This window comes from Fistularia commersonii, chromosome 6 (genome assembly GCF_037954325.1).
Source record: "Fistularia commersonii isolate RoL2024-O1a breed Wild chromosome 6, RoL_Fcom_v1.0, whole genome shotgun sequence".
Taxonomy (NCBI): Eukaryota; Metazoa; Chordata; class Actinopteri; order Syngnathiformes; family Fistulariidae; genus Fistularia; species Fistularia commersonii.
Window position 1 is genome coordinate 11,975,980 of NC_141289.1, and position 22,130 is coordinate 11,998,109.

A 22,130-nucleotide genomic window follows, 5' to 3' on the forward strand; every position below is an offset into this window, starting at 1 on the left:
AGGCGGACCAGAGACATTTGTCAAAGGACAAATAAAAATTAACATGAATGAATGATGAAAGTAAAAATCATGTACATTTTCGTAGCCTGGCGGCACCACAGTGTCTTCGCCATCAAAAGGCAAAAGTTGCACAGAGCAGAAAACATGGGTGCTGCCCAAACTCACAGATATCCTATATATTATAGCTCAAACTAGAGCTCTGTATCATAGCCTCTTGATTTGTAGCATTTGATTTAATATTTGGAAAAACTACAGAAAAACTAGCTAAGTCAAGCAAAAGAATAGCAATTTAGGTTCTTGGGGGGTATTAATATGCTAGTACAGAATAGTGGCACGCTATTGGAGAAGTTGATTGTCCTTTTGAATACTGACTCTTAACAGCCCCTAATACTCCTAATGGTCCTACAGTGGTCTTCATAGTACTAAAAGGGACCATTGCATGAGATCTTTGCATCTTTGGCCTGGGATGTTCAACATATGGAACTATACGAGGCCAGGTTTAGACAGTTGCACTGAGGCATATGGTGGCAGCACCCTTAAGCAAACATCCCACACACTTTTAAGGCCCATTCCCTGACCGTGTCCCTGCTGTATTCCCCGCATGGCTCAGGTAGGGTTCAGATGCACTCACCCCTGTAGGATGGCTGACACACGCTCTCACTGCTTTGCGCAACATGTCTGAAACGGAATACCTGTTTGGTGCTCTCAAGTTCTGCAAGGTGTGTGCGCATCCACTAAGAGAACCCCCAGTATCCTTAAGCCCCTGGATGATGTGTAAAGGTAATGGCTGGCGGGTGACTCAGCAAGAGAGCTGTGCATCGAAACTTAAGCAAAACGGCACTCTTGAGTTGGTGGCGTCCTGAGAATGTGTGACTGCAGTGTGGCGTGCGTGGCTTAATCCCCCAGCGCACAATATCCCATCGCTGGCACAAGCTCGCACAGGCACATTTCCCAAAGGATACAATGAATAATCACCTCCCTGGGCAGCACCAGGCAGTCACATCTGCAGTGTCATTCCGTTTCGAGGCTGCCTGTGTCGCAGCAGCTACATGCTCACAGATTTCCCTCTGTCTACTGTAAACTCCCACAGTGCTTATTCGGGAATGGCCATAAATTATCTATTTCCCTCCAGTTTGCTGACACTCCAGTCAAAACGCTGCCGGACCGCCTTCAATTATTAAAAAGGAGGCAAAGCGGCAATGTGTAAAAATAACAGGCCCATTACCACGGAGACTTCATTTGAGGAATTTTTTTTGCTGGTATTTTTAAACACTAGGTGCAGATGATGCTGTTTTTTTTTTGGTTTGTTTTTTTAGAATGGTGTGTTTCTCCTGTACCTTCCACCCCCGAAAAAATTACTTTGAAGACAGATAATTGAGAAGCGGCCTGTTTCTGTCTGTCTGTTTCTCTCCCTCTTAGGATGATTGAGGTGGATTGAAATCATAACAATCGCCCCTCTTCTTTGCTGAGCAGTGGGAAATACTCCAGCACCAGCATTGTTTGGGTTTCTCTCAAGCACTTGACTTAACTGATTTGAGGAAGAGAGAGAGAAAGAGAGAGAGAGAGGGAGGGAAGGAGGGGGTGGAGGAGTGGTGATTGAGTGCAAAGGGGGCAGGACTTTTTCTCTCTGGGTCCTATTAAGAGCAAACTTTGGTGTTTTGTTCTACAAGTTCAGCCCAGTGCTCAGCAACCTGCACAGTCCCTCCTCTCTGCTGCTCCTTCTCAATGTCCACTTCCACCCGTGGTTTTGTTTACTCGCCTTGCGGTCACCCCTGATTCAGACACCGGCAGGATGCGCCGCTTGAAGGCACAACAGCACAAAGTTGTCTCTTCAGCTGCTCTGTGTCTCTTCTAGAGGAGACAGGACTCTAGATGCTCGTCGGGCTGGAATGAACAATGGTGCGGCTCCTTGGTGCTACGGCCGAGAGCATGTTTGGTCTGCTGCTGCTGTGCGTCGTGGAGTTGGAGCTCGGCGGCGCGGGCCGAGCGACTTTCCGAGGTTTCTACCTTCCACCTGCAAACGGCTCGCTGCTGACACCTGCCCGGCGGACGGATGGCGTCGTGCGGACCATCGATCGGATTTACCACGGCGGCGGGAAAGCGGGGTATCTGGTGTACCTGGACGGGAAGCGCTTCCAGCTGGACATGGAGCGTGACGACTCGGTGCTGTCGCATCACTTCAGCCCCCAGTACGCGCTGCCCCTGATGGGGGGGGGACCCGCACCCCTGCAGCGGGAGTGCGCCTACCGCGGCACTGTGGACTCCGAGCCGGAGTCCCTGGCCGTGTTCAACCTCTGCGGCGGCGGGTTAGAAGGCTTCTTCGCCGTTAACCGAGCGCGCTACTCCATCACCCCGATCGTGCGGGCGAAGGGGCACGAGCACGACGCGCGCGCGCTGCAGGACAAGGACGCCGAGAGCGCCCTCCACGTGTTCACGCGCGAGGGCTTCGCGTTCGAAGCTGCGCGAGACGCGCGCGAGAGCTGCGGGACGCGCGACGGGCGCAGGCGACGCAGGCACGCGGCGAGGACGCGACGGCGCGCGGGTGACCCAGGCGCGCGTGGACACCGGCGGCGGAGCGACCTCGCGGGGAGGGAAGGCGCGCGGCGCAGGAGGTCGGTTTCTCGCGCCAGGCAAGTGGAGCTCCTCCTGGTCGCGGACGAAACCATGAGCAAGAAGTACGGAAAGGACTTGAACCACTACCTGCTTACCCTGGCCTCCATCGCTTCCAAACTATACGGCCACGCCAGCATCGAGAACCCCATCCGACTGTCGGTGGTGAAGGTGACCGCGGTCACCGAGCGGGAGAAGGGGCTCGAGGTGTCCAAGAACGCGGCCGCCACCTTGAAAAGTTTCTGCAAGTGGCAAAACCAGCAAAACCCCCTGGACGACGACCACCCGCAACACCACGACGCCGCCATCCTCTTCACCAGGCAGGTAAACAATCCCCAATGACCCTCGGCGTGTGCGCAGGCGTGATGCGCGCGCGCGCACACACACACTCGACATGTGTTTATTCCTAATTGGTAGCACCTGGCTTCCTTGTTAGGGCTAGATGACGTACTTCCGCTTGACCCGGTCGCCTGTCAGGTGCGCCTTCACACTTAACCCTGAAATAAAACCGTTTCCCAGGTGCTAATGTACTTTTTATTTTCCTGAAATGATGAGATAAGATGTACTTTAATGATCTCATGCTTGGGAATTTGTTTCGCGGCAGCTGCAAGACATGCAAGGACAAGATAGTGAAAAGCTAAAAATACACATATAAAATAAATAGACTCTGAAGTGTAAAAGTATTGTCGCGTGGGGTGGGGAGACTGGCCAGTGGAACCCTAGAATCCTTTGGGAGTGGTGATGATGACGACTGTTGGGAGCTTCTCTTGGTTCTGTGGTAAAGAACTCAATGGTTGAATAACTGTACGCTGTTCGATGTGTGACACAACCCCGCACCATTAGTTATCATAACACAGGAGTGCACCCTCAGGCTAACTGTTAGTGCCATGCGAGAGAACCCTGGGTTTCCACTGTTCATCGACTGATGAATCAAAACTGTCTTCTAAAGACATTTATCCTAAGAACAATTGATCATTCACTCTGATTGTTGCATTGCTAAGCCCCAGTCTGCAACAGTATGAGGTGTAATCTAGAAACTGTTGTTCTGTGTTTATCAATTGACAGGAATGTGAAGTAGCATAGTAACTTTTAGAATGAGTCACTGTAGAGGGCTGTGGCATGAAGTATGAAAGTTTCCTTGTATTTTTGTTTGACAGCGGAGCTGTACCAGTCTGCTGGAGAAACTGCCCCGCTGTCTATCTAGTGTGATGTTGAGGGTTTGGTCGGGTTGTCTATGATGGACAACAGTTTCTTTAGCGTCCTCCTTTCAACCATGGTCGCGAAGTTCTCCTTCCTGAGAGCAATCACAGAGCCACGTCCCCTGATGACCCGGTCTGGTCTGTGGGATTCTCTGGCTCTGATGCTGCTCCCACAACACACAGCTGCAAAAAAGATGACAACAGACTGATAAAAGATCTCCAACATCTTGCTGCATACATTAAATGATCTGAGCTTCCTGAGGAAGTACAGTCTGCTCATTCCTTTCCTGTACACAGACTCTGTGTTGGATCTCCAGTCCAGTCTGCTGTCAAACAAGACAACCAGGAATCTATAGCTCTCAACCATCTCCACCACCTCGCTCGTGATCTGTTGAGGCTGTGCTGGGGAAGTCAATCACCATCTCCCTGGTCTTGCTGACAGTCCATTCTACAAATCTGTCTACCAGCGTCTATCAGTGTCCCCTCATATGTAATGCACCTTCAATAATCACACTTATATCTGCTATGATTCATGTTTTAAAGTTGCATGGCCCCCTGTTGTCACAGTAGCCTGTGAGACACTGACCAGGGTGATGCAGAAGTGCTGGTGCACTCCCTGAAGGGGCGCTAGAGTTCAAAAACTAAAACCAAATTCTCTCATGTAATGTCATACAAGGCCATAGCATAAACAATCAAAAAAATAAATAAATGAATTAAGGAGAAAATGAAAATGGGGGAAGTTGGAGTTAAAGAAATTTCTGTGTGTTGGGGTCAAAATGGGTGTTCATCCATTATCCATACCGCTCCTGCACGGGGCCTATCCCAGCTGATATTGGGCAAGAGGTGGGACTAGTGGATTACAAGCCACATATAGATACATACAACCATTCACTCGCTCATTCACAAGTCCAGGCAATCTAGGGCCTCCAATCAATCCACTGAAGGAAAGCACGGAACCTGGAGGAAACCCAGTGGGATCAAACCAGGGAAACCATTCTGGCTATGAGGAGGAAGCGCTTAGCACTGTGCCACCTTGGCAGTACTGCAAATCATAAGAAGTGTATTTAGGTTGATGATTACAAGTTACTCAGTTATAGTTACAAATGGAGCTTGTCATCTTCTGAATAGGTTTTCATGTCAACAAACAACAGGTGGCAGCAAAATTGGAATATGTTACTTATTTGTTATTGTTAAGCAATATTTCTGTTTAACATCAAATCGACATGCTTTGTATGCAAGCAGTACTGAATGGTGTAGGTTTGTTGGGGTGGACCTTAGCAGAAAAGTGACACTCAAGAACACTGTTTGATCATACTGAAATGTCATTGGCCTCCACTTTTATAGCAACGTGCATGAAGATTATCATTCACAGCTTAAATTATTATAGTGATTTTAATTTCCCATTTGTAAACATTTGCCAAATTGTTAAGTCTCTGTAGGTCTGACTTTTGAACTTTCACAGGTCACTGGACTTTGTCTGGCATGACGCCACTGACACTGGCTTCCAGGTCTAGTTTATCTTTGTTTGCCTTTTCCTTTACTTTCACTATCCTATTGTTTTTGCTTAGTACAGCTCATCTTACTTGAAATGGCCAGAAAACAGTATTTCCTAAGTCTGTTGTTTTTCTAGGCAGACTCTTCTGTCTCTAGCCTCCCCTCCCGGTCCCCTGACAGCCCAAAATGTATGATCTGAGATGCATGCTCCCAGCTGTGTGTGCAAATTCCTCCCAGGGCAAGAGGTTTGAAAGTGAGCTGCATGGTGCTTTGCAGAAACATCCCTCAAACTACATTGAAAGTGGCGTTAATTAGCCGCCCGGCTATGTACCATCCTCTCCCTCTGTCTCTCACTTTCGTCACTCCAGTCTGCATTTTTTCCCTGTTAGTTTTCCAGTGTCTGTCAGCTGGAGCTGGGAGCTGTCAGAAAAACAAACACGAGCGGTACGTTTACAGAGACCACACTCATTTATCCCCTCTTTCAACATCCATTTCTCTTCCATCCTCCTCCACTCCCTGCCTGGTCCAAAGCCGCAGAGCAGTGGTAGATCTAACATACATTTTCATCCCTCTGGGTGTGGCTTTATGGTGGTTAACTCAATGTCAGATAGCTCGCCTTGGATTGTGGTGTGTTGAAGTCATGCAAGGTCTTGTAATGGGCGGTGAAAAAGAAAGCAGCAGGGGTTTTATGTCTAAGCTCGTTGTGGACGTGCCAAGTTTGCGCCGTCATTCACTGGCAAGGTAGCCAGTAGTACATACCTGAATTGGCCAGTTGGCACAGATTCCCTGTTTCAAAACGCCAACCTAGTTGTGGTTCCTTATAAAACCTTTTGGCACAACACCTGCATCGCCCAGCTTAAATTAAAAAAAATTGCATTCGTGGTGGTTGGATTTGTCAGGTTGGGTAGGAAAATAAATGTCTACTCCAAAGTAGCCCGTGGGAGGATGGCTAGCAAGGCATCAAAATGTAAAGGAAATTGGTGACAAGGCAGATCCCACTCTTTCTTTGTCTTCATTCTTTGGATCTGATCCTTTAGTCAGATATATAGATTTGAAATGAAACTGCCTGTCCAATCTCCAGCTCCTCAATTAAGACTGTTGAAGTTTTCCTCTCCCAACTTCTACCATTTTACTGATCTCACTTAAAAACAGTGTCTGTCACAGACTTGGGTCCAATTCATCTTTTTGGCATGTCCCCGGAGGGGCTAGTTTCAGACATTTACAATGAATCTTTAGGTCAGAGAGGCAGGTAACAAGGCTTTTGGTTTCAATTCTTGAAACCTTGAATTCTTTCATTTGTGTTGCTACCACACAGATCAAATATCCTGGTCAGATTTCAGTACTACGCACTGTGGCATTGACTGTAAATGGCAATACGAATGGAATTCTCATAATAGGAGCATTGAAAGCCTGGGATGTAAGGCCTTCCCCTAGACAAACCCCGTGAGAAGGCACTCTATCAATGAAGTGATTAGCTATAGATCTTAATTACATCTATAATTCATCCATGATGAGATGTGAGAATGTTATACTGAGATGCATTCACTTACAAGTTCCTCCGTGATCTCTAAATGAGTGGGTTCTTCCTTAATTCTTCCTGAATAAGCTTTGCAATTGAAATACAATACAAAATATAAGGTTCAAAAGAACTACATTTTTTTGGCTCTTAGCTATACAATTATGAGAAAGCAGCTCTCTCAATATATCCGAACTCTTAATTAACCTGCATCTTGTTGCTCATTTACAATAATCTCACCTTCAGTATTGAGAGTGGCTTTTACAAATTAGATTTAAACCGTCAGCAGGAAAAGGCAGGTGATCCCTTTCTTGTGTGTACAACATGCACTCTTCTGCCATTTTATTGTCTGATGCATTTCTTAAACAGATTATTTTAATTGTAACTTGCTGTGGGTCTGCATGCAGAATAATCATAAAGTGTGACCTAACTTTAAGGTCAAAACCTTAATAAGCCCAGGACAGACCCTCCATGTACTTTAGCTTTGACCTCTGAACCCCCTTGGCTATTAAAAGACGCCTAAAAGGATTCTTTGTTTTGACTGAGTACTTTAAATCGCTGTTACTTCACTCATTGTTTATCATTGTGACAAAAATACAAAAACATCCAAACTTTGCATGAAAATGCATTGTAATTCAAGTGGAATTTTAAAAAACAGTCTTGAGACTTCTTCCCTTAAGGAATTCATGCGAATCCAGTTATGTGGTCTGTTTCCATAGACAACATGCCAGGCAGGAAATAACTTTGTTTGGCTCAGGTACCTCATACCGTGCTGCATTTTAACCTGAACAATAAAACAATTGTGACTAAATAACGTGTTTTTAAAGCCAATGTTCTTGAGATTCCAGGTCCTGACCTCCAAACTTGTATTCTAGTTTCTCTCTGGAAGAGGCTAAGGCATAAGATTCAAGTTATATCGTTCAAGGAAAAAATGAGAAAAAAAAGAAACATCACATACCTCACAAACCACATCAACTCAGCCACTGTTCCCTTTTCCACAAATAATTCCACATCTGAAGATATTCTGAGGATAACATTCCCCACAGTCTTCTTTGCATGCATTAAGGAATTCTTAGGTGGTTAAGGGCAAATAGGGAAATCCCCATGTTACACATCCGTTTTTTTGAAAACTACATTGGATGAAGAGTAGACTCAGTCTTAATAGATTTATTTGACCTGTAATTGATGTTTCTCTCTTACTATGGTTAGAATACACTATTTATTATCATTTTACCCTCAGCTTGAAAGTCTTGTGATTTAGCCTTTGTGGCATTCCCAATAGAATCCAAGACAGAGACAAAGCTGTACATACATCATATTGTTTCCTTGGTACTTGGACACAATTTTAAGGAATGTTTTCTCAGTGTCAAACCATGTTCAATGAAAGACCTTTAAATAACCGAACCATTGATATGCTTGTTCCAACTGTAAAGTTGATTCTGCTCATTGTAGTCCGCTGAACAAGAACTGAGCTTCATTGAGGACTTTATAGCCGTGAAGTCAGACAGGTCCATTGTCCCGGCATGAGGGGTGCAGCCAGTGAATACAGCACATGAGGGAAGTCCCCCCTTTGTGGTCAGCTCCACTTAATCTAACACCCTGTACCCAGAGTGATCTGACCCATGTGGCTGTGTCACCTAGTGTCACACATACCAGCACTGGAACAAAACAATGGGCACAATGAAGAGACTCAGGCTTTTTGAGTATTTGTGCATCACTGTACAGTATATGGGAACATTAAATGATATGCATGGCTGTGCTCACTCATTGTGAACTTGGATAGCAAACAAAGCCCCACTGTAGACTGCCAGGAGAGCTGTGGGACTCTAAAGATGTTGTCATATACATGTGTTGGTGCTTTTTTCCACTTGCGTGTTGCAGCAACAGCTGAGTTATTTAAATAGACATTAGCAGTAGATGCTTACGATGCCAGTGATGCAGAGTTGCTGCACTTTTCAACACTGGTTTTAGATAAGTCACTAATTCCCTGTCATTCTGTCTACCAAACATCAGTATTGACTTTCAGTTAAAAGAAAAAAAAATCTTATATCTGTCAGGCATTGGTTTCTATTTAAAATGGAAAACAGCAGAAGTTTAGGGGTTGTGTAATATAATGGGTGGGTGTTTTTGTGGCGGACTGGACACTCCAACTGATCTAACTACCTACCCAAGTGGGTAAGTAGGTGGACTTACCCACTTATCTACCTGCCTACTACTGTAGATGATAGCCTGTCCACTAAAAGACCACAAACCAGAATGGAAAGCAGAAGATCGTAATGGAGGAGATAATCTTCATCTAGTCAAGAATAAAATGTTAAAATTTTTAGAACTATGATTTTCATCAGTAGGTTGTTTTTACCTGGAAGGTCAGTCGCGAAGTTATGATGATGAGGATATTTAAAAGTAAAACGGCGTCTGCGGAAGAAGAATTTCAGTTTACTCAAAATGGCTGTTGATGTAAGTGCAGTGATTTTTTTATATCTCACTGATCCTTAAGTAAAACAACACATACTAATACTTTTAGGTAGAAAATCACATGAATTTAATCTCACTGCAAGATCCAATCCTGTCAGATGCTTTGAAGGACCAGTGAGAAGGGAACACTCATTATCATGCTTGAGTACAAATAAATGATGTTTATCTGACAAATAATTTTGCATTCCTAAGCTCATTCTATAATAGAAATTGTCCATGAAAAAAGGTTCCTATACATTTTGATATTCAGTTTTTCTCAGCCCTCAGATTTTGGTGTTGGTGGCAGTATAGATACAGTGTGATTTCCTCCATCTGTCGGACATAGTTATGTCATTACTCTGAGTGTATGAATGTAGAATGGTCTCTTCCCTTCTTGTCAATACCTCCACTAGTTTGTGCGTGTCTGTACATTCAAGTGTACATTTCACAACCTCAGCCCCAGTCGCAGCCATTCTCTCTATTTGTTTAAACTGTTCTTGATATTTCACACGTGCCTCACATCGTCTGGCATATGTTGACAACCTGCAGACAGCTCCTGGAACCCAAGGCCTTGACCCCGGCCAGATTCTGTTGGCACCCACCACTGGCCAGAGGGTTCAGTCTGCCTGGTAACAACATGCAGGCCGTACTGTCTCCTCACTGTAATGCATCAGTGAATTTAAAAATGAATTCCGTTTTGAAATCATAGTCTTTTATCCCCTTTGAGCTCTGTTTTTGAGGCTGGATCAAGTGTTCACATGAAGAGCATTGACATTTTATTTTTATTGTTCTAGCAAAGTTGCCTTTTTAGAAGTGGTCCATAAAATGTTTTTCTGGGCTAACTCCGTCTCACTCAAACCACCAGTAAGTGCGTGTGACAGAACTGATGATGATAATGTGTTAAACCTTTTTAATGGGTTAGAACTGGTTGATACTTTAACTTGTGTGAACAGAATCAAAGAGCTCTACATAATAATATTGTATTAGCATACTAAATGTATTTTATTTTACATCCATACATATTATACATGGCCTTTAAATTATCCAGACATGTTCTCATAGAGTTCTCCTTTTCTGAAAGGATTATGAGTCAAGATGACACTAACTGAATTAGGCCCATAATATTAAGTTATTGCAAATTCTGTTAGTGAAGATCCCACATGTTAATCCACTTTATGAGCAATTTTCACCACTGGCTTGAGAATCAGCACAACTATAAAAGTATTATTACTGTCCAAATAGCACATATATATTTTATCAACAGATTCATTGGATGTTTGCCACCTCTACAGACTAGCATTTACGGTATGATTTTTGATTGTACTTGCTGATTAACACCTGTTATTATTGCTGAAATAATGAAACTGAAATGGTAAACTTGTGAAAGAATAGCTATAAAGTTAAAGTATATTTCCCTATAAAATGCAACAAAGTAGACTATCAATCAGGTGCAACAGTTGATCCCCATTTAAGACAGGAAGGAGGTAGAGAGGCAGGAGCTCAGTCCAGGGCTTGGGAGCACTCCCCTTCCAATTCCCAGATATGCCAGATGCCCATGCCAGCCAACTGTCTCAGACTAAAGCATAGTGATAAGACATCATCTTCAGCAGGTCCACACATCTGGCATCTGTGTGAGTCCTGAAAATAGCGTCACTTTCCTTGCTGACTCTAATAGACAATGAAGAGTCTTTTAATTTCCTTTTAAAAAATCGTAATATTTGACTCCAAACTGGACCATAATAGAGCAATTGCATTCTACATCTGTGGAAAATCTGCCATGCAATTGATTATTTGGCAACCTGTTGTCCGGTTATTATGGAAGAGTCCAGGGAAGCACTGTGGTGTTTATTCTTTCTGCTGATGAACACATTTGAAATCTGGCCACAGATTGTATTTTCAGTATCTAGCTAAATACAGTTTGCTAGAGAGTGTGTGTGTATGTGTGGGTGTGTGTGTCTAAGTCTGGCAGGCTGTTTATTTAAGTAAAGCCTTGGTTTGGTTCTGCTGTTTCACAGCACACAACACTGATTGCCACCTGACCTTTATAACCATCCCGCCACCTGTTCCTCTGTTATTTTTGCCAATATTTCCTTAATTCCCTCATGCTTTCAGCTCTTTTCATTATTAACCTCCATCCCCACATCCCCAACCACCTTCCATTCTCTCACCTGCATGTGAGGGTCTTTCCATAAAAATAAAGGGAAAAGACATAAATTATTTTACTGTCTTTGCAAATATTTTTTCGTCTTGTCTTCACTTCAAGGGAGAATTTTCTTATTGATATTTTACCACTTCTCTTTGAAAGATCAACATTCTCTATTGAGCCACAGAGGGGATAAGTGGGTAAATAAATGGACTGAGGGGAGATGTGAAGGACATTGGGGTGAGAGTGTGGGAATCGGGGAAAGAGAAACACACCAAATTTAAAGATAAACTTCTCCATACATTACCTCTGATTCAAAACAAACGGGTCTTTCTTCTCAAGTTTTTCATTTTTTACACATCAAAACAAAGTGAAAGTGTTCAACTTGTCTTTTGTTTGCTTGTCATTTATCCAGCAGTTAATTGGCAAAAGCTTGCACTCATCCTGTGCTGTGCAATGATGTGTGTGTGGGGGGGGGGTGTATGTGCATGCATGTGGGCTTGCACATGTATGTGTTTTTGCCTTATTATTTTTTCTGTATACTTTTGGTATACTTGGTATACTTTTGTTCTTGAGAATTAAGTTGCTTGCATGAACAGTCTTAAGAGTTAGTTGTGTGTGTGTGTGTGTGCGTGTGTGTGTGTGTGTGTGTGTGAGACAGAGAGAGACCCCACCCACCAGGCAGTCATGTGTGTGAGTGCAGAACACAAGGCAGTTTGTTCCAAAGTGATCTGCTTGGAACAGGCAAAAACAGTCCTCTGAGAGCCTCACACATTATCCAGCAGGCATGTCAACACCACTTAGCGTGACAATCCATCTCCTCTGTGTATGTGTGTGTGTGTGTGTGTGTGTGTGTGTGTGTGTGTGTGTGTGTGTGTGTGCGCGCGCGCACTTATATATTTTTCGTACTTTTTTGGGGATATAGCAACATGCACATACATGAATGCACAGTCTCTATACGCTCCTACACATCTGTGCGGTGAAAGTACTCTCTGGGCTTGTATGTTAGTGCTCAAGTATGTGTGCGAAGGCCATGTGCAGGTGTGTGCACATGCTGATGCAATGGTATGATTAACTGATTGATTCCTGCACTTGGCCTTGACAACCCAGAGGCTTCATCTGCAGTGGCACATGAAAATCAAAGTAAAGATCAATAGTATTCCCTTATTGTGCGAGACAGACAAGTAGATGCTTTGGATATATAAAAGCATTGATGGCATAAACCAGAATCACATGTCAAGGACCAGACTGCTCGTGACAGCATCAGTAAAAACAAGTGACTCGAGTAAAATGAATTGAGCATAGTAAAACTGGTCCGAAGACAGCAAACTTAACGGTAAACTAGAGTTTGCCATCAAATGTATAATTTATATTTCATGCTATGTTTCAACAGTACAAAGACCAATGTCTTCTAAACGTCTGAATGTTATCATTGACATAATATGGCATTCTAATGTCTTTTGAGAATTTTATTTTGTTTTTTTTAAATCTGTCTGACCCTGAATTGATATCTTGTTCAGTTAGTCGTTACAGACTATATAATTTTATTTCTTATTGAAATTAGCTCTAGAACAATAGCATATGGTTTAAATATCATTTTATTTGTTGTGCTCAAAAAATGTTCCCCTTAATATAACGATACTCTATTAATTGGTTGTAATTTGATGGGCAAACGCAGGGGAGGTTGTTCCAAAGTTCTGATTTAAACTTGGAGTATTTCCTTCGTCCAGGACCTCTGTGGCCACCACTCCTGTGACACTCTGGGTATGGCTGACGTCGGCACCATCTGCTCTCCTGAGAGAAGCTGTGCTGTCATTGAAGATGATGGACTTCATGCTGCATTTACGGTTGCGCATGAGATAGGTAAGAATACACAAACATGGCAATGCAGGCTAGCAAGGGCCTGTATCGCTGTCATCTCTCCTCCCGAATGATATCTCGCAAAAATTGACGGATGTCAAACGCCTGATACCTGAAAGGGTCTCTTGTTTTCTTTTCTCATTTTTGCTGCATGTGGAAACCCATGCCAAGACTCATCTCTGTTTTCCAAGAGTCAAAGCAATGCACAGGCATAACATTCCAAGGCCTTTCTCTCCCCGCCTCAGGTCATTTGCTGGGTTTATCCCACGATGATTCCAAATTCTGTGAAGAGCGCTTTGGTGTAAACAGCGACAAACGCCTCATGTCCTCCATCCTGACTTCCATTGATGCCTCTAAGCCCTGGAGCCGCTGCACCTCGGCAACTATCACTGACTTCTTCGATGATGGCAACGGTGAGAAAGACCTGGGTGACATGAGCAGAAAAGTACATTGTTTAAAAAAGTAAAGACCTTTTTTTCACCAGCAAAAGAAACATACCCGGAATGGCACTTGGACATGGCTATATCTGAGAGCTCTTTTTCACCATAGAGAGCTATATGAATAAGGAAACATTTACACAAGCATCTTCAAGGAGTAGAAATTTTAGTGCAGCCAAGTACAGATCGTTGTGAGGCAACCAAGATGAGTCATATTTTGCATTCCACTTTCAACAGGTTCTGGGTTTTTAGTTTGCTAAGTTATATTTTCTCTACTATGAACAGAATTTATTTTAGGTTCAAGATGATATACTAATGCAGATTGAACCCCATCTAAGTTTGAGTCTGCACATGCATGCTCATGTGGGGTTACAGGTGCAACATTTGAGGGGTTTCTACCTATTCATTGGCTTATAGGGTTCATCGGTCTGTCACACTTGTATATTATCCGTGACAGCCCAGAGCCCCTGATCAAGATCAAATCCTCCTTCATCCTCTCCACAGCTGAGTGTCTCCTGGACTCACCGCACCAGCCACTGCTTGGCCCTGAAGAACTGCCAGGACAGAGCTACGACGCAGTTCTCCAGTGTCGCCTAGCCTTCGGGCCGGAGTACACAGTCTGCCCCGGCATGGATGTCTGCTCTCGGCTGTGGTGTGCTGTGATTCGCCAGGGACAGATGGTTTGTCTGACGAAGAAGTTGCCGGCAGTGGAGGGAACCCCCTGTGGAAAAGGCCGAATCTGCTTGCAGGGAAAGTGTGTGGACAAAACACGCAAGAGGCACTACTCGGTAAGAACAGAATATGCTGAAAACAGGACTCCAATTAAAAATACATTCTTGTTTACTGATCAGGTAGCATTATTTATTTATCGATTGATATCATGATAAAATGTTTTCTATCATATACAAAATTGTCTTAAAGAAAATATGTTTGAACAAGATGGTGGGAGAGATTGAGTAAAACCGTGGAAAATGTGTCCATGAGTGAGCGGTTTAATTCATTCAGTGTTAACCTGTTCATAGTTGGCCTTTATTTGATATAATTTAAATCAGATTTGTCTTTAATGGGTCAAATGACCAGATCAGCTTTTGGCAGGCTGATGGTCGTGTGTGCAGGTTTGTGTATCTGTCTGTGTGTGGTTTTGTGTGGAATAGTGAAAATAGGAAATGGAAAATAATATTTTCTTTGTGTTTGTGTGGCACATGCCTCTGGCTATCTGCTTTTATACACTTGTATGTGTGGATTTTTGACTCTTTTTGTGACATGGCTACGTTTCTATCACCTTGGGATTTATTAACCACCCAGAGATGCCGGATGTTTTCTATAGTCTCTTTAAATGTTTAAATCATTTTTTGTGACAGTTTATGGCAGTTTATACAGTTCTGGTGTGAATGGGCGCCATGCTAAAACTATAAACAAGTATTATCTGCATCTAATTGTTTTCAATTGATATTATGGAGGCTACGGTGATTAAGTCATTCAAACAATAGCAGACAATTCGAATTCCATGTTCTCAGTCAAGAGGATAAGTGTGACTGTGAGTTCTTTCCCTGGTTGTATGTGCATAGTGACACATTATTTGTGAATACATTTTTACTACGGAGGAGGAAAAATACAGAAGCTTCTTCTTGGCTGGAACGGTTCATCGAGTTCGGGAAAGTGGCCTGATGTGAACAACTCTTTTACAGAATAGCTAATGGGAAAATGACCGATTAAACCTATAAATAATGCCATCTCAACCACATGGTGTTGATTTTAATAATTAATGTGTGCTTAAGTAGTCAACTTATTTAAGGCTACTATTCATTCACACTCGTCATTTGTTTATTTTTAAAAGTTCCCGGCACTGAACATTAAACGTTTTAACGCTGAAGAAGGTAACAGAATTCTAATCACTAAAACATGCAGCGCCCATACCACAGCATTTCTAAATACATTTTGTCTTCAAGTATTAAATATTTCATATCCAGTAATTTTATTATTCCCTATTCATCCATTAATTGTTGTAAGAGTATTAGAAAAAAATCAGAAGAAATATCAGAATTTCCTCTGGCACAGCATTAGATGTGTTTGATGCGGTCTCTGTGAGTTGTTATACTGTGATTGGAAACATTTGAATGATATTCATTATGAAGATGTCTAAAGTTGTGGGTTTAAAATTTGTTAGAAAATGGTTTGACCTATGAAGCAGAGCTCAGTCTGGCCTCCAAACTGACTCTTAATATGTCGGTCTTTTTTCTCTTCATCCTTCACTCTTCTCTGATCTCTCCTCCACTGTCCCCTAATCTAATCTCCACTTTCATCTTACCTCTCCTCTATTTTGCTCTGTGCATCTCTCTCAGGCATCAAACCATGGCAGCTGGAGTTCATGGGGTCCTTGGGGAGCATGCACCAGAACCTGTGGAGGCGGAGTACAGTTTGCCCAACGTCTTTGCAACAACCCTCCACCACGCAATAATGGACGCTACTGTACGGGGAAGAGAGCAATCTATAGATCCTGCAATGTGACGCCGTGTCCACCAACGAGTGAGTGATGGTAGCCAGGCCTCAATAGAGGATACACAAGACATTCCCACTAAGTCACTGACCTGACTGATGATTATTTTGTTGCATCTAATAATACTTGTTGTCATTTCAAAAAGAGTGGTGGTCACTTTTTGGAATATAGCCCTGATTAATAGGAAGAAAGTAAGAAAAAAATTGTGAATGTGACCAAAAGATTTATTTGAATAATTATATTCAAATAGATATCAAATTTTAAAATACATTGACTTATCATACTGTTATATTATATAACTGAGATCATGCCCAGTGAATATGTGTGTTATTTAAACTAAATAAAGCCATGGCCCTTGAGCAATGGCCCAACTGGGATAGTACTTAATCTACAAAAAGTGGCAAAATAAGTGCGAAAAATCCAATAAATAAATTATTTTTCCCATCAACTTTATACTTATTACAGATAACTTATACACACATCCATATTTCACATCCCCAAAATTCTTTTTTCTCCAGATAAGAGTTTCCGTCAGGAGCAGTGTGAGTTGCGTAATGGCCCCCAGACAGATCCCAAAGGAGTGAAGACTTTTGTCGAATGGGTACCCAAGTATGCAGGTGTTCTCCCCAAAGATGTGTGCAAGCTTACCTGCCGAGCAAAAGGAACAGGATACTATGTGGTGTTCTCACAGAGGGTGAGCTTCAGATACAAAAAGGGTGCAGGGTGCATTGATCCTTGAAAAAAGACAATATCCTTATCTGCACTTTTTTACTGCTATTACTTTAAAAACCACTTCCACCTCAACTTTTTTTTTTGGTCTTTGCAATGACCTTGCTACCTAGTCTTAATTTGCCATTGTTTTTGATATTATTTATAAGTTATGTACTGTTACACAGTGGGTCTTAGAGAAACTATTTCAATCAGGTATGTGTGATAATAAGGTTGACTTTGACTTTCTGTCTCCAGGTGACAGATGGAACAGAATGTCGTCCTTACAGCAGCTCGGTGTGTGTGAAGGGCAAATGTGTACGGACAGGCTGCGATGGCATTATTGGCTCAAAGCTTCAGTTTGATAAGTGTGGTATATGCGGGGGCAATAGCACAGGATGCATACGTGTTGTGGGAAACTTCACCAGGAAGAGGTAAGAAAGACTGAAACGTGACATTATCAAAAAACATAAATACAATAATTAAGTATACATGCAGGCATTCTGAGTGGATGCTTTGAATACATTGTATGTTTTTGCAAATGCAGAAATAAGATTAAATAATCTTGGAACAGTCATTTTTCACCGAAGAGGCTGCAGCATTTTTATAGAAATTAAAATGCTACATTCATACATGTACGTGAAAGGACGAAAGACAGAAAAATGTGAGAATGTTGAGGAATCATTCCAGGAATGCAATACAGTTAAGCCGCATAGTCACATCAGTTAACTTCACATCCTGGTGGAATCTAAAATCCACCAACTGCATTTTGGAAATATATATTTTGAAAAAGGATACAAATTATTGAGGACAGAAAGACACATTTTCTGTCAAGGTAGAAAAGGGAAAATGCACTGTTTGTCTCACCTTATACATCTCTTCCTATCTTTGATTTCTGTGCAATTTACTGGTGAAGTAAGTCAGGCTATTTTCTATTTAGAGTCACAGTCACTGTGGTGCTGCCAGTGTTTCCTCTAAAATAGTTGTCTTTCTCATTTATAATCAGTTGATCAAGGTTTCTCATCTAATACATCACCACTTTTCTCTCCCCAAACAGTAAGGGCTACACTGATGTAGTGAAGATCCCTGCAGGTTCCACACACATTAAAGTTCGTCAGCACAAAGCTAAAGACCAGACACGCTATACTGCCTACCTTGCCCTCCGAAAACCCAATGGCGATTACCTCCTTAATGGCAAGTTCATGATTTCCACCTCTGAGACAATCATCCCTCTTAATGGCACCCTGCTCAACTACAGTGGCTGGAGCCAAAGAGATGAATGGATTCACAGCATGGGCCCGGGTGCCCTTCAAGAACCTTTGGTGGTCCAGATTTTAGCCACGGATGCTAAAAAGCCCTTGGATGTTCGTTACAGCTTCTTCATGCCACGTCGGACAAGCAAACTGCAGCCGTCAGCTCCACTCGCTCCCAGTGTCAGCCTCGCCAGTTTGCAGATCCCAACAGTCCTTTCAACCACAGCAAGAACCACCACCAGCACCACTACATCTTCCTCTGCTCTTGGTTACCCTGCTCTAGATCCCTCACCGACTGCTCTACATTCCTCAACCCCAAAACCAGGGCCCCAGTGGGTGACAGGAACCTGGATGACCTGCTCCAGGACTTGTGACACGGGCTGGCAGAGCAGAACAGTGCAGTGTAAGGACCAAGACGGGAAACTGTCCAAGGGCTGCCTCCTGGCTGACCGCCCCTCCGCCTTCAAACACTGCCTTGTGAAGAAATGTTGAAGACGCAGGTGCAGGAAAAGATGATGATACAATGAGTAAGTCTGCAGAAGCAGCTCTGTAAATCTGGTAAGGGTTTCAAGTGTAGGACTGCGGACCATTAAACCCTACATACGATTGTGAATGCTGGCTGAAAGGCCTTTACCAGCCAAGCAGAGCCTCAGACACAGACAGTGGGATGGATTTGCAGGACTTCATGGAGATAAATGTCCTGGAATCAAAAGAGGAATTCACCGCAGAACAGAGGACAATTTCTCTAAAGCTTCCTAGTATGGCCTCGGCATAGCGAAGGACTTCTGCTGCATACTGCGGCCCATGTGCTCAATCCATCACAATGACTTTCTTTCAGCCCAATGACCTCGAGGCTAAGTGTGCGTTTACTTGTAATGGCATGTGTATTGTATTCTGATGCTATTTCGTGCATTCATATTCCTTTGAGTAATAAGGAAAGATCCATTTGTCTCCTGCTGTGTTTGCCTGAGACAAATTCCAGCTGTGCGAAGCACATGTTACTCACCATCTCATGACTTCTGCCTGTGTGCCCGCAATGAACATGGACATTCAGGAAAGAGCGTGGGAGACATGACAATGTCTGATGTGTCACGGGACCAAGAAAGAACAGTGAAACCCAGCCACTGGATGATTGAATAGTGGCTTTCATCCAAACAGCGCAATAATGTGGTACAAATCGTACCAGACTTGTTCAGATACTTCTGAGTGCTCAGGTTCCTGAAAAGTTCTTCCCCTCTGCAATAACTCAGGAAGACAGTTCTTCCTCATGACACAAACATTGACTGTACTGAATTCAATAATCACCTGTGCAGACTGGAGACCGCTGCATGAACGACATTGAAGGGTGATCTAGGGAGGACAAACCTTATATGCTTTAGATCAAGGAAAGGGGCAAATTAACCACGACACTCCTACTCATTTGTGGGGGTTAGAGATGAAATGCAGTTTCAGGTGCTTAATTTTTGAAGGTTGTGTGTGTGTGTGTGTGTGTGTGTGTGTGTGTGTGTGTGTGTGTGTGTGTGTGTGTGTGTGTGTGTGTGCACGTGTATGTGTGTGTGTGTGTGTGTGTGGTAATTGTATACTGACGCAAACATGCAAGGACATTAATGCATCCAGGCATGTGTTTAAAGTACAACCTGTACCATGATCGTGTGTTTTTGTCCTCCACTGCTTCTTCACTCTCAGACACTCCCAATGCAATGCCATTGTTGGGAGAGTTTTAGTCTTTACTCTGTGTTTTAATGTCTGTTTGAGAACAACGCTTATGCGGCAATACCTGACCAGGAAACTCGCAGAGATAGCATGAGAGAAACTAATGAAGTTATTTATGTCCTTTTGCAAATTTGACTCTGCTCATTTCCTCCATGGAACTACTAACTCAAGTATTCACAAGTGATTTTTCTAATATCTGTTCATAATTGTTCATGATTGTTCCTCTGGGTAGGAAAAGATTTTTTAATGGTCAGTATATTCAAACATACTTTTATTTTTAGTTAAGCTCTTTCAGGTTCTATCTTGTGATTTGTGATAGGTTAAGTTGAAAAAAAAAGCACTATTTTAATTCATTTGGTAGAAATGAAATGATGTGATCTTACTTTCCTGTCAAAAAATGTTTCCCTTTCATTTTCAGAGCAACTTATGTCAGTTTCTGCAAATCATGTTAAAGTTTTTTGAGTAAAAAATAGTTTGCGTCGACAATCCACAGGCATCACTTCTTCACATTCCAACCTACTGTAATCACATAAATATCTCGGACAGTCTCACAAACCAGAAAGATTTAGGGTAATGTCAACAAGGACAATGACTTCAGAGGAATCAGTAGGTGTATTTTACTCAAGAAGGAATGGTGGAAGAAGGTTAAAAACTGTCCAGCTCTTCTGTAAATCGACATCACTTCAATTTCATGACGAATTTAGGAGAAAATATGGGAAAACCACACCCCACCCAATCTCAAAGCATCCGTTGGATAAGGGGATGGGTTTAAATTATAATGAAATCATTGCTTCAATACAGGATAAGACAGATCATGAAGTCACAACATGAAATATTGATCTCGAACCACACAAAAATAAGTACCGTTATAATACCTCATTACCTCAGTCTTACATTGACACGTGTATTAGTCCTGGAGGTTTTCCAAATACATTTGTGCTGTTGTGTTAACTTCCTGTCATATATCCATAGAGGCGACCCCCTCCTCTGCTGCACCGATGCAACCCTAACCATGACAACAATTCCAGACACAACATGGTCGAGACCCCCACCCCCATCCACACTGAGCAAAACAACATTATTTTCTTCCACTGTGCCAGTTATATATGCAATATAAACATTTTCTACAATTATTATTTCTCTCATATATGTTCATATTCACCCATATTTACACGCACCACTCAAACAGCTCACCAGATACACACTCTTGCTCTTCAAACGAGGAACCCACCCCCCACTGAATGACAGAAACACAGCACTGAGCTTGTAATTTATTGTTTGTACAACTGGTATGTGTGAATAGCGGAACAATGAGATTTGTTTTATTTATTGTAGTAATTTTGTATCAATTTACTATTTAATTTAGGAATATGACTGTGGAATTGTTCCTTTGTAAGAACATAGTGTTTCTTTTCTAGTCATCCACATAAATATATGTACATAAAATATATATTTAAATTTTTTTTCTGTGTGTCATTTATTGTGTCAGTGCATCAATGAGTCAATGAGTATTTTGTTAAGATACTGTTTAAGAGAGAAAAAAACTGTCTTGTTATACTGACATTCTCATATACATTATTCAGCATTGAATTTAATTATTGTTAAGATCTGATATAAGCAGAGTTGCAGTTGCTGGCTAACACTTGCCGTTACAGTTTTACAGCGCTGTAACACAAACACTCGAGCGCTCAAACAAACAAATCATAAGGAGGTAAAAGGGTGTTCCGTCTAGACATGACAAAGAACAGAGAAATAGGAAAAAGAAAGCAATAGACTGATGGCTAAAGGTTCTCAAGGTTCTGTCTTGTTATTTACAGCTTATCCAGATTCAAAATACATTTTCAAACTGTTCAAATCATAAAAAAAACAATAGTGAGGTCCAAGCAGACTAATGTACAATGACCTCAGATCCAAAGATACGGAGGACTCGAGGCAAATTGTGATTTACACGATTTATAATTACTCCTAAGGTGAGGCATTGCGGTACAGTGATAAGCACTTCTGCCTCACAGCTACAAGGTCCCTGGTTTGATTCTGATTTGGCTTGTATTTGTGGAGTCTGTGTTCTCCCCATATCTGCTGCCGTTCTCCGATTTCTTCCCTCAGTCCTAAGACATGCAAATTCATTGGAGAACCCAAATTGACCAGACATGTGAATGAGAGCGTGAATGGTAGCTTTTCCGGTTTCCTTCCATTGTCCAAATCGTGCAGGAGGTAAATAGTTCACATGTCTTTATGAGTGAATA

At 42.4% G+C, this 22,130-nt stretch overlaps 1 protein-coding gene across 1 annotated transcript; it reads left to right on the forward strand.

Moving 5' to 3' along the window:
- The first annotated feature begins 1,292 nt into the window (after window positions 1-1,292).
- On the forward strand, window positions 1,293-21,342 carry adamts5 (ADAM metallopeptidase with thrombospondin type 1 motif, 5 (aggrecanase-2)). The gene is made up of 8 exons (XM_086148104.1): window positions 1,293-2,934; window positions 13,147-13,279; window positions 13,522-13,689; window positions 14,218-14,501; window positions 16,056-16,239; window positions 16,729-16,904; window positions 17,177-17,352; window positions 17,976-21,342. Exons 1-8 carry the CDS (start codon window positions 1,897-1,899, stop codon window positions 18,661-18,663), a joined length of 2,847 nt encoding a protein of 948 aa, XP_086004230.1. The 5' UTR covers window positions 1,293-1,896; the 3' UTR covers window positions 18,664-21,342.
- The last annotated feature ends 788 nt before the right edge of the window (window positions 21,343-22,130 follow it).

Bases quoted from the DNA above. Each gene is read 5' to 3' on its own strand.
- adamts5 (XM_086148104.1), top strand. From the start codon at position 1,897: ATGGTGCGGCTCCTTGGTGCTACGGCCGAGAGCATGTTTGGTCTGCTG. The intron at 2,935-13,146 runs GTAAACAATCCC...TCCTTCGTCCAG, and splicing joins CCATCCTCTTCACCAGGCAG to GACCTCTGTGGCCACCACTC. The intron at 17,353-17,975 runs GTAAGAAAGACT...CTCCCCAAACAG, and splicing joins GGAAACTTCACCAGGAAGAG to TAAGGGCTACACTGATGTAG.